This window comes from Dama dama, chromosome 25, assembly GCF_033118175.1.
Source record: "Dama dama isolate Ldn47 chromosome 25, ASM3311817v1, whole genome shotgun sequence".
Taxonomy (NCBI): domain Eukaryota; kingdom Metazoa; phylum Chordata; class Mammalia; order Artiodactyla; family Cervidae; genus Dama; species Dama dama.
Window position 1 is genome coordinate 57,650,912 of NC_083705.1, and position 13,867 is coordinate 57,664,778.

General features: G+C 36.6%; 1 protein-coding gene across 2 annotated transcripts in view; it reads left to right on the plus strand.

The window, feature by feature from the left end:
- Positions 1–13,867, plus strand: part of CDH12 (cadherin 12) — a 305,281-nt gene that overhangs the window by 244,559 nt on the left and 46,855 nt on the right. For both annotated transcript variants that reach the window (XM_061129640.1, XM_061129641.1), the window contains one exon: positions 654–841. In XM_061129640.1, coding sequence (XP_060985623.1) covers positions 654–841 — 188 coding nt within the window. The remainder of the gene's footprint in view (positions 1–653; positions 842–13,867) is intronic.

The following is a 13,867-nucleotide window of genomic DNA, read 5'->3' on the forward strand; positions in this document are numbered from 1 at the left end:
ATATATGTACATATATTTAATACATATACACTCATATACTTATTTCAAGGTCATTTTTAGTTTAATGATTATACTCATTGAGTAAATATTTCATTGCATTATATTTATACTATAAATATTTTATAAATATAGGATACATAAATATTAAGATAATATAAATATTAGGATAAATATTTTATTTTTAATAAATAATAGAATAACCTTATTTTGCTAAGTATCTAAATATTTTTCTTCTATTTTCTGTGTGTTCATCTATCTATTCATCTATCATCTCTCTATACATCTTTTTAATCTATGTTTTATATCCTGGATTCTTTTACATTAGTACCAATTTATTTCGTGGATATCCTCACCTTCACATTTGATAATAGGTGCAAGTGTTAGATGGTGTTAGTATGTAAAATATTTTTTCATAGTAATTTCAACACTTTCTATTTTTAATGATTGAAATTTTACAACAGAATCCTTTGAAGTGAAAAGTGAAAGTACTACTCCTAATTATAACCTTTAACTGGAGAACAAACTGTCTTTTGGTTTTGCACTATTATGTTTTACAGTTGGTTTATTTCCTGTTGACTGTATTTTCAAGCCAAGTAATCTTATACATTTTACTAACTTCACTGTAAACAAAAAATATAAATGTATCTCATCAGGCATTTTCCATCTGAAAGTTCCTGAGTCTTCCCCTGTTGGCTCAGCTATTGGAAGAATAAGAGCCGTGGACCCTGATTTTGGACAAAATGCAGAAATTGAATATAATATTGTTCCAGGAGATGGGGGAAATTTGTTTGACATCGTCACAGATGAGGACACACAAGAAGGAGTTATCAAATTGAAAAAGGTACGTGGACATGTTTTTGAAAAGCAGATTACCCAATAAAAATTAAACAACACAAAGGAAATGAGAGACATCTTAATTTCCTTTCAATTATGAATATTTTAAATTAAAAATAAAGTCTGGGTAACTAGGAAATATCGATTCCCAACTTTTATTCTGTGATTCAACAGGTATATAGTTTATGCTGGACTTCCCAAGTGGTGCTAGGGGTAAAGAATGTGCCTGCCAATGCACCTGACGTAAGAGATGCTGGTTCGATCCCTGGGTCAGGAAGATCCCCCGGAGGAGGGCATGGAAACCCACTCCAGTATTCTTGCCTGGAGAATATGATGGTCAGGGGAAGGCGATCATAGGGTCACAAAGAGTCAGACCCTGCTGAAGGAACCTAGCACACACACACACATGCATATTTTATGTTGAAACAACTAGGCCTATTAATTCACTTAAGTTATTAAAAAATTCTACCAGAGTTTAATTTTAATTTAATTTGCTATTGTTATCAGCTTAGATGAACAGGTTAATTTAAAGATAAGATGTAGAAGTAAACACGAAGTATACCAGGTTTGGCCTTGTCCAATTTACTACTTTTATGAGAACATCAATATCTAACTCACACACTTGTTCATGAGCCTAGACCTCAGAGTGGGTGAATTCTGATATGGGCAAGCTCTGCTACAGGTGAATGGAAGAAATGAGAAGGAATAAAGCTGGGCTTGAGGGTGCTATGATGTGGTAAGTAAACAGAAAAATTAACCAGAAGGAGGAAGAAGACAAGAAGGTGTAATGTGATGGGAAGCCCTCTAGTTATGTTAACTTGATTTGTATAGAAGAGAATGGAGAGTAAGATTCAAAATATTAGAAATACGTCATTATCTCAGGATATGTAGTTTGTCTTTTGTCAGGAAGGGGCATGAAGAAATATGTAAATGTGAGAAAGAGAAAAAACCTTTTGACTCCCTTTATCCATTTTACTGGGGTCTTCCCAGGTGGCTTAGTGGTAAAGAATCTGCCTACCAATGCAAGAAATGTAGGAGATGCGGGTTCAGTCCCTGGGTTGGGAAGATCCCTTGGAAGAAGAAATGGCAACTCACTCCAGTATTCTTGGCTGGGAAATCCCATGGACAGAGGAGCCTGGCAGCCTACTGTCCCTGGGGTTACAAAGCGCTGGACACGACTGAGTGCGCGAGCAACACCCCATGCCACGCATTTCACCCACTACCCAACTCTACTTCTGGCAACACCAATCAGCTCTCTGTATTTATGAGCTTGTTTGTTTGTTTTAGATTTCACATATAAATGAAATCATATGATATTTGTTTTTCTTTGTCTGACTTATTTCACTTAAATTAGCACAATGCCCTCAAAGTTCATCCATGTTGTCGTAAATAGCAAGATTTTATTCCATATCTCTATCACTGCAGATTTCGTATCCGAGAATTCAATCAAGTGCCAAATTATTCGGGGGAAAAGTTTCATGTAAAATTCTGAAAGACAAAACTTGAACTTGCTGCATACTGACGACTATTTACATAGCATTTACTTATATTAGATACTATAAGTGATCTAAAAAATATTTGCAGTATACAGAAAATATGCACAGGTTATATGCAAATACTACCATCTTATATAAGGGATCTGAGCATACTTCGATTTTGGTATCTGCAAGGGGTCTTGGAGCCTGTGGATACCAAGGGATGACTGTATATACATTTTCTTTATCCATTCACCTCTCAATGGGCATTTGAGTTGCTTCCATATTTTTGTTATTGGCAATAATGCTGCCTGTTGTTGTTTAATCACCAAATCGTGTCTGACTCTTTTGTAACCCAAATAGACTGTAACTCTTCCAGCTCCTCTGTCCAAGGGATTTCCCAGGCAAGAATGCTGAAGTGGGTATCCATTTTCTTCTCCATGGGATCTTCCCAAACCAGGGATTGAACCCCCCTCCTTCTGCACTGGCAGGCAGGTTCTTTACCATTGAACCATGAGGGAAGCCCCAAGCAAGCTGTAGGAGGTAGTGTAGGACAGAGGAGCCTAGTATGCTACAATCCACGGGGTCATGAAGAGCTGGATGGGACTTAGCAACTAAATAACAGTAAAATAATGCTGCAGTGAACATGGTTTTGCATATGTCCTTTTAAGTTAGTGCTTGTTTTCTTTGGACAAATACCCAGGAAAGAAATTGCTGGATTATATAGTAGCTCTATTTTTAACTTTGTGAGCAACCTACCTACTGTTTTCCATAATGGCTACACCAATTTATATTTGCACCAATACTGCACAAAGGCTCTTTTTTCCTCCAACACTATTTTGTTGTTTTTTTGATAATAGCCAGTCTAGCATATATGAGGTGATATCTCATTATGCTGTTAACATTTTCCTGGTGATTAGTGATGTTCAGCATCTCTTCGTGTACTAGTTGGCCTATAGTTCTTTAAATAGATTTTTTCTTTTTTTTTGAGGGAAAACTCTATTAAAAGACTATTTATGTCCACATACAGAGAGTTCTCAGAAAACTGTATCTTCAACTTATTCAGTCCCAGGAAAAGTAGATGTACAATAATAAATATGTATGTAAATATCAACAGCAGTGTTTAGGTTCCATAATGACCTTAAAATTACTTTTGGAAACTTTTCTCTGAATAGCTCAGCATAGAATTGCAGTGAAGATTTTTGATATGAAATCAAATTCATATAGAAATTATATTCTTAAGTATATTACATGCATATATAAAGTCTAAAAATACATATTCTCCATTTGAATACATCTGTTTTAAAATATCATGCTGTTTTTTGTTTTTGAGTGATTTTCTTTTTTATCTCACTAAAGAATAAATTAAAATGCTTAAAATTCTCTAAAACACACATTCTTGTTATAATTACATTTCCAAAATCTTTATTTAGTTTCCTTTTACTATTTTTCCCTCTCTCCTCTTTCTCCATGCATGGAAGGTATAAGTGGATTAAAAATGATGGTCAAGTTTACATGAGCTTCTCAGAATGAAAAAAAGGCATTTTTATTTTTTAAACCTCAACTTGGGTTCAGTTTATGAGCACTGTGACAATGCCACTTCACTGTGTCACTCTGAATTCAGAATAACATTATGCAACTTTATATATCTCTCCAAGGCACAAGATACTGCTTTTTTTTTTCTTTTTAAGAAACTATTCTTATTTTATACTTATGTCCTATTGCACTAAGAAAGTATGAATAAATTAAAAATGCCCTATATATTGCTAAGTATTATAACAATAGAAACAATAACAAAGTTAGGGTAATATAACTTAAAATTTTTTTGTCACAGCTAATAATTAGGCCATGGGTTGCATTTAAAATGATAGAAGTCATTTTAAATTCAGCCATTGCATTCTTACAAGAAAAATCTAAATTAAATATACATTTTTGGTCCATAGATTTTCTATCTTACTGGATAAGTGAGAATGTGTGTGTTAAGTTGCTTCAGTTGTCTCTAACTCTGTGTGACTCTAGGAACCATAGCCTGCCAGGCTCCTCTGTCCAGGGGATCCTCCAGGCAAAAATTCTGGAGAGGACTGCCATGCCCTCCTCTAGGGGATCTTTCCTACCCTGGGATCCAACCTGAGTCTCTTATGCCTCCTGCACTGGCAGGCGGGTTCTTTACCACTAGCACCACCCACGAAGCCCATAAATGAGAATAAATATATATTTACTGGATATAAATACAAATATAAAGTTAACATGAGTTATAAATATTCAAGAACTGAAAATACATATTTATGTACATGCACACTGTGGTTTGCTTGTTACTGATTAAGAGATTTAGGCAGTTAAATACTGAGATGAATACTTATATTGAGCAAAAGAGCAATTTTAATAATGAATAATTTCTAAAACAGCTCTGTACTATTTTTACAATATATTTATTGGGAACTCAAATAAGTGATGACAGCATTTAAAATAAAGAAGGGTAAAGTAATTTCCTATTTATTTTAAAATAAGTGAAACTTCTTTGGAACCAAAAAATAAATCCTTACTATTTTGCTATTGCATAACAATATTATTTTATTTCAAATAACCATAATTGTGATCACAGTAAATCCAAAGGAGAATTATTTTGTTTTTCCTTAAAAACGTAAGAGATAAAGTATTTTATTCTTCCTCGGGATTTTAAATAAATAGGCTAAACTCTCTACTGATTCCGCGGGACATTTTACTTATGCCTTGTTGTCACTGAACTCCTTTTCGCTGGCTTCAGTGGCAAGGGAGTGAATTGACATCAATTGATTTGGGAGCACAGCACCACCCCGTGGTTAATTTTGGAAAAACTCTTAGAAAAAAAGAACAGTTAGGAATACCTGTTTGGGCTTCCCAGGTGGCCCAGCGGTAAAGAATCGGCCTGCAAAGCAGAAGACACAGGAGAACCTGGTTTTATCCCTGGGTTGGGAAAATCCCCCGAAGAAGGAAATGGCAACCCACTCCAGTATTCTTGCCTGGAAAATCCCATGGACAGAGGAGCCTGGCGGGCTACATACAGCTCATGGGGTCCCAGACAGTCCAACACGACTGGGCAGGCACTAAACTGTTTTACGTAGCCAAGCATACACCTCGATTTATTGTTTTTGCCAAACATGAAAATTTCAGAGAAAAATACAAGGTGTTCTTTGCTTCTGTAAATATTATATAATTTTTGTATTTGTCATTTTCTGTTTTTAAGCATCTCACCTAACTTTCGTGATAGCTCAGTTGGTAAAGAATTCTCCTGCAATGCAGGAGACACCAGTTGGATTCCTGGGTTGGGAAGATCCCCTGGAGAAGGGATAGGCTACCCACTCCAGTATTCTGGCCTAGAGAATTTCATGGGCAGTATAGACCATGAGTTCACAAAGAGTGGGACACTACTCAGCAACTTTCATTTTCACTTTCTTTCACCTAACTTTCCCAGTCTCAACTCTTCAGTTCAGTTCAGTCACTCAGTCGTCTCCGACTCTTTGCGACCCCGTGAATCGCAGCATGCCAGGCCTCCCTGTCCATCACCAACTCCCGGAGTTTACTCAGACTCATGTCCATCCAGTCGGTGATGCCATCCAGCCATCTCATCCTCTGTCGTCCCCTTCTCCTCCTGCCCCCAATCCCTCCCAGCATCAGGGTCTTTTCCAATGAGTCAACTCTTCGCATCAGGTGGCCAAAGTATTGGAGTTTCAGCTTCAGCATCAGTCCTTCCAATGAACACCCAGGACTGATCTCTTTAGGATGGACTGATTGGATCTCCTTGCAGTCCAAGGGACTCTCAAGAATCTTCTCCAACACCACAGTTCAAAAGCATCAATTCTTCGGCGCTCAGCTTTCTTCGCAGTCCAACTCTCACATCCATACATGACCACTGGAAAAACCATAGCCTTGACTAGACGGGCCTTTGTTGGCAAAGTAATGTCTCTGCTTTTTAATATGCTATCTAGGTTGGTCATGTGAAGAGTTGTGCAGTGATTTTGGAGCCCTCCAAAATAAAGTCTGACACTGTTTCCCTTTCTATTTGCCATGAAGTGATGGGACCACATGCCATGATCTTAGTTTTCTGAATGTTGAGCTTTAAGCCAACTTTTTCACTCTCCTCTTTCACTTTCATCAAGAGGCGTTTTAGCTCCTCTTCACTTTCTGCCATAAGGGTGGTGTCTTCTGCATATCTGAGGTGATTGATAATTCTCCCGGCAATCTTGATTCCAGCTTGTGCTTCCTCCAGCCCAGCATTTCTCATGATGCACTCTGCATATAAGTTAAATAAGCAGGGTGACAATATCCAGCCTTGACGTGCTCCTTTTCCTATTTGGAATCAGTCTGTTGTTCCATGTCCAGTTCTAACTGTTGCTTCCTGACCTGCATACAGGTTTCTCAAGAGGCAGGTCAGGTGGTCTGGTATTCCCCTTTTTCAGAATTTTCCACAGTTTATTGTGATCCACACAGTCTCAACTCTTAACCTGCTCCAAAGTTAACATAACCAATGAAGATTGTTTTCTGCCTTGTAAACATTTCTAATGTGTGTGTGATAGTCTTTTCACTCTTGAAGTGTCTAAAGCTGAATTCCTTTACTTCTCCCAACAGTAGCGTGCCTGCTCCCATTTTCTCCTACCTGGATAAAGCCCTGCTTCCTCTCCAGTTCCTTAAAGCAGGAATCTAGGCTTATTTTTATGCCACTTCTATTACCACTGAATTCCCCTTACCGAATAGCATGGGAAACCCAGCCACTGATCCCCTCCCAAACTTGAATTAAAATTCCCTCCTCATGGGTTGATTTACAACCATCCTTGTTTCTTCTTTTCACTATTACAATGGCTCTTCTCTGAGCCACATGCCTAATGTTCATCCATTTCCTTTCTGAGTGAATTTTACTCTTGCCTTTCATGTGTTTCTGGGTTCCATCACTGTTAAGATAAAGAGCAAATAGCATGTTTTCTATTACCATCCTCTGAATACACACACACACACACACACACACACACACACACACACACCTGCACACACACACATATATGCACACATTCACTCACTACATGCCAACCACACCAAACTCATTGCAATTTCTACTGAAGATGCTGTGCTATTTTACCAGCTACATAGAAGGGAGCACCTTTCCTGAGCATTTCTGTTCATTTTTTTTCTGTTTTTTAAATAGTTCTCACCCATGTCTCTCACCAAAGACTTCCTTGTGTCCCCCAGGCAGTAATGATCCCACCTTACTCTTTTCCCCCAAAGTTACCATTTCTGCCCAAACACTTATGAGACTTTATGGTGGCTCAAATTTTAAATGCATCCGATTTTTCTATTTAGTTTAATCCCCTAAAGACACTTCGCCATTACTATATATGTGTCACCATGATAAAGGAAATGCTTGAAATATGTGGGTGTTTAAATTTCTGTCTAAAAAAATGTCTCATATTGGTTTATTGCTTTAATTTCAGATGCAATATTGTTCTTAGTCCTCACATACCATGCAGAGTTCAACATATTTTTAAGCTATTTAGAAAAATATTGTTTCACTGATTATGCAAACGGGAAATATGAAACTCATTGGAGAAAAGTAACTTCTTCAAGACTACACAAGTTGCAGTCAATTTATAGTATATGTTTTAAAAGCACATAGTTTTAACTATTGTGAAGAACAATATAGGTTGGAAATAAAATGTGACAGTGGTCATACAAGAAGTTAAAAATATAATTGTCCCTCCAGATGGTCATGATTTATACTGCATGTGCCTATAAAATGCATATTTTGCTTAGACATTTATAACAGTTGATGAAATCTTCTCTTTCTTAGGGAAAATATCACCATAGCCCTCAGAGAAAACACTAGATGTTCTTCTAATTCTCTTTTGTATTATGTTTTTTCTTAGTGAATTTGTTCCAAAAATTATTGTGACTGAAATACAGGCTTAAATATGACGCCATGACTCTTAATGCATTAAATTATCAAAAATTTGCAGTCCTGCACAAAATCCTTGATAACTTGCCTATAGAAAAATTAAATTCATTTCTAATGAATAGTATTTAACAATGTTTTTAGAGATACATTGTATTAAGTATATATTTCTTCAGCTTAATATTTTTTTGACAGACACTTTTTGTTCTGAAACTCTACTGTCCTTTGAGAGTTCTTTTTTTTATTTTAATTTTAGAACTGAAATATTGTTTAAATTTATCAAAACTAAAATCTGTTTTTAAAATGTCCAGATTTCATTGTTTTTCCCTCTTACTAAAGGAACATCATCACCTGAAAATGTGACAACTTTTTAAAGTCAAACAAAATAACAGTTTGGCTATTTTTTAGTGAATAAAAAAATATTTTGTTTTGTGAAGCACTGAGTTGAATTTCTTCCTCAATGTAGACGATACCAGGCCCTCCCATAGCTCTCTCTCACATAAATACACACACATTCTTCCTCATCTATCCCCCGATACACTATACACATATGCCTTTCAAGTCTTGGATTTTTCTATAGCGCTTATGATCACTTTGGACGCTACAGTTTGCTTATTTATCTTACTCTTGTCCATCAAATCCCAGAAGAGAGTGACCTCCGTGGGGGATTTTTGTCCATTTCCAACATCTATCATGACATCTAGCACACTGTAGGATGTGTGTGTGTGTGCTCAGTCGCTTCAGTAGTGTCCAACTGTGCAACCCATGGACTGAAGACTCGAAGGCTTCTCTGTCCCTGGGATTCTCCAGGGAAGAATACTGGAGTGGGTTGCCACGTACTTCTCCAGGGGACTTTCCAGATCCAGGGACTGAACCAGCACCTCCTGCATCTCCTGCATTGCAGGCAGAGTCTTTCCTGCTGAGCCACAAGGGAAGCCCACACAGTTGGATATTCAGGCAATATGTGTGGCAAAGAGGAATAAAATATGCAGGAATTTTGCCCTTAATTTCCTCCCTTAGGTTCAATTCCCTCTGATTCCCTCATACCTGGTTTTTGCATCCCACTTCCAGCATTACATCCTCAGAGAAGTGCATCCTATCTGCTCTATGTAATGTCTCCCCAGCTGTTTTTCTGTCCCATTTCTATTTTCCTCATAAATCTTACCACTAACTGAAAAGAATTATTTACTTATTATTTGTTCTGGCTACCCCTCTTCTGTAAGAAGAAAAAAAAAAAGGACTTAATTTAACTCATGAAACAAGAGATCCTCAGTTCCTACTGTATTAAAATCTAATCAAATATTTGATTCAAATTATACAGATTTAAATTAATTTGAATAAGTCAATTAAAGAAGTAGTTACAGACATCATCTGTGGATGATTTAATATGTAACTTGAGTACTGGTAGAGTTCTAGAGTGATTTCTTATAGAATAAGAAAGTGCTAGGAACAAATAAATGAATTGATTACTGTATTGATCAAAACTACTTAATTGATTGGGGAACTTGACTTTCCCTATAAAATGATGCTTGATCTGAAAGTCAGGTAGTTCAGCCTGGTATCATAAAGGCTTCCCAGGTGGTGCTAGTGTTAAAGAACCTGCCTGCCAATGCAGGAGACATAAGAGACATGGGTTTGATCCCTGGGTCAGGAAGACCTACTGGAAGGAGGGCATGACAACCCACTCCAGTATTCTTGCCTGGAGAATCACCATGGACAGAGGAGTTTGGTGGGGTATGGCCCATAAGGTTGCAAAGAGTCTGACATGACTAAAGCGACTTAGGACATGCATACACACACACTGGTATCATAAACCTACTTTATAAGAGCTTGTTCCTAGTGTTTTTTTAAACCTTGTTCAGTCTACTATAAATCTCTTGTCTAGTTGCTTGCTTGAAAAGCATCTTCTCTTTCAGATACATTACAGCCTTCAGTTATTTGAGTTCATTGAGAATTTTCTTTCCATTAACCATTAAGATCTATAATATGATTGAAAGAATAGAATTGTTTCTAAAGCATTTTGTTCAGAGGGAGGACTCTACTACTATGGTGAAAGATATACATGTTCACCATAAAAACTGAAGCTATATCAGTTCAGTTGCTCAGTCATGTCTGACTCTTTGCGACCCCATGGGCTGCAGCATGCCAGGCCTCCCTGTCCATCACCAACTCCCCAGGTTTACTCAAACTCATGTCCCTTGAGTCGGTCATGCCATCCAACCATTTCATCCTCTGTCATCCCCTTCTCCTCTTGCCTTCAATCTTTCCCAGCATCAGGGTGTCTTCAAGTTGAGTCAGCTCTTCGCATCAGGTGGCCAAAGTGTTGGAGTTTCACCTTCAGCATCAGTCCTTCCAATGAACATTCAGGACTGATTTCCTTTAGGATGGACTGGTTGGATCTCCTTGCCGTCAAAGGGACTCTCAAGAGTTTTCTCCAACACCACAGTTCAAGAGCACCAATTCTTCAGTGCTCAGTTTTCTTTATAGTCTAACTCTCACATCCATACATGACCACTGGAAAAACCATAGCCTTGACTATATAGAAGCTATATAGAAGAGTAGAAAGTAAAGAGTGATGAAAGCACAAACTATTGTGGGTCAGAGTAGAGTATAAGTGAGTCTTATGCTCAGGGTCTTCCAGGCTGAAATCAAGGTATAGACCAGGGCTACAACTGATCTGAGGCTTAGAGTTTTTTGGTTTTTTTTTTTTTCCCTAAGGTTACTAGTTTTGGCAGAATTCATTTCTTTAGGGCTTTATGACTGCTGGCCCTACTTACTTTGCAGGCTGTTGGTCAAGGTCCAGTCTCAGTTACCATCAGTTACTATATGCATCACAGGCAGGTGGGCTCCTACATCACAAATGTACTTCCTCAAGGCCAGGAACAATTACTAGCTTCTACTAAACCTCACATGATTACATCAGACTCTTTAAATAAAAATCTCCTTTGTAATTAACTCAACGTTAAGTGATTGAAGAACTTGATTATATTTTCCATAAAACTTAGCAAATTCATGGTGTAATATTGCATTTCATGATTTCAGCTCAGAGAACCCTCACACACTCAAGGGCATACAATTATACAAGAGATTATAGAAGAGATTATATTGTCCTTGGGGGCAAGAATCTTTGGGAGAGGTTGGAATTTGGTTTACCAAAGCTGCTTCTCAGATTCATCAAAATATAACTCTAGCTATCCATTTTTGTGCAACATTTTCTGGAAAAGTGACAAGGCCTGGAAGAGCCCCGGGAATAATTCTCTTGTATTTTACGACAAAAAATTGCTCTTCCCTCTTTGAAATGAGAAAATCATTTTGCACTTAATATTTTATGTAGCTTTACATGACCTGGGCCTCAGCAAAGTAAGAGCAGAGAAAGTGGATAAAAAGATAGAAGCAAAAAGATAATATCTTGATTAATTCCTCCCTTTATATTCCAAAGACCATTTAAAGATATCTTATTTCATTTCTCCACAGTTGTTTTCTTACCATACTACTCCCTACAATGTGAATTACCTCTTGAACACTCTGGCCTTGCTAACCTTCCTTTATTGAAACATCCCTAGGAGAAGGAGCTACTCAACTAAATTCTCTTCAATCAATCATTTCCTTACTTTTCTAGAAAGGTTCATAAAATTGAATGTGCCCCAAGCAATACCACAAAGTTTTCTATTTAATGTGGCAGAACTAAATTAACTTCATCATAATGGATTTCTGTTACAGAATATGATTCATTTCCTAACAATAACAAAAAAAATCTGTTTTTTTTCCTATACTTATTTCAAATAATAAGATTTTTGTTGATTGCAAAGTTAGGTGAACTTTATTCCTCAGCACCACCCCGTCTTACCCTGCAGCCACAAAAAGTGGAGGACTGTCTGTCAGGTGAGCTGGATAAAGTCAACTAGAGAGAGACTAGTATTGATTTTTTTTTTTCTCTCTCTTTCTGAATTATCCAGTTTTATAAAATGGCATTACCTAAGGGCCAAGATCATGAAGAAGTAAGATACTACTGTGGCATTTCTCCTACAATTTTCTTCAGTTATTTGATCACTGCAGGATGTAAGTTTTCAGCCATAAAATAATATCTATATGTACAGAAAGTTTATTTTATCTCTCTTTATCTCCACAACCACTAAATATTTGCCTGCAGTGACAGGTCAGGAGTTCTTAAAAGATAGAAATTATGTCTGATCTCCTAAAACAAAATATAGAATAAGTTTTTTTTTTTTTTTCTTTAATTTTGCCTTCATGTCTGGGCTTGAAATGACTTTTGAAGTGGGGAGACATGTCCATCAGTGGCAAGTCCATAATAGTGGCATATTGGTTAAGTAGGTAAATAAAACTGAGATCTTGTCAAGAAAGAATTTGCCTAATCCCACAATCAGAAGCCATCCAATATCTGGTAGAAGTAGAGAGGGAAAGGAAGAATAGCTGGTACCAACTTCTTCATTTTAAGGGAGTTAATTCTGGTTCAGAGAAGGGCATAAGTGTCAGCCAAGGCAGATCAAATAGCTTTCTAGACAAACAGACCAAAGGTGAAGTCAAAATTGTCTTACACCAGAAGTTACAGATAACTATGATAAATATTATATTGTTTAACATTTATGGGGCATTTGGAGTTTGTAAAAGCAAACTATATTTTATAAGTTACCTTAAACAGCTTGTATAGCTTATAAATTATACATAACTCAGCTATCTCTTTGGCATCCAATTTCCATTGAATACATCAAAAGATGGGGGACTTAGTACTTCTACAAACAACTCAGTCATTAAACAAGATGGAAAATCTTATTATCTTTGTCTCTTCTGTCCTTCTGGAATGCTTTCCTGGTCTTAATACCATGTAGGCAATCAATATCTTTTAACATTTATTTAACTTTGAATGGTTTCACTTGTTAGAAACTTCTTCCTTTTTACCTTAAAATTGACATATTTAGTAAACTAAATTATTGTTAACTCCCCATTGAAAGACTTACAGAGTATATCAAACTGATGTTCAACATGAGAGCCCTTCAATATTTGAAAAGGTTTATCCTTTTTTTGTCTTGATCTTCTTCATTCCAGGTAAGCAGTTCAGTAATTGTAACAGTTTTGTGTTTTTGGTTTGAATGATATTTGCTATCCTATTCTGGCAATTGGTTGTCTTTTCTTGAGCCCGATTCCTTTAACAAAAAACAGTAGTTTAAGTGGTAGACTGATCAAACCAGTAGCATTATGGGATCATCTCTTTATTGAGATACTATGTTTCTATCTGTGTAACCAACAGCCACAATATCAACCATGGCATATTATGCAACAACTCTACTTATATTTATATTAGTTTTAAGACAAATGAAAAGTCTTAAAAAGAAGGAGATAGAAGTTGAAGAAAAAAAAAAAAAAAGAGATGTTGAAGAAAATCAGTACTATATGTAAAACCTTATGAATAATGAATAAATGAATAAATGAAAATATAAAAACTAAAATAAAGCATTGAATCCAAGGCAAATAAATATATGAGTAAAAACTGCACTAATTAAACAAAGCAAAGGGAATAATTACAGGGAAAATAAAGATAGATCCCCCTGAGTGAAAATTACTGTGAAAGAGACTTTATTTCAAGTCTGAGAAGTGTTACTGTTTGCTATAATAAACTTGA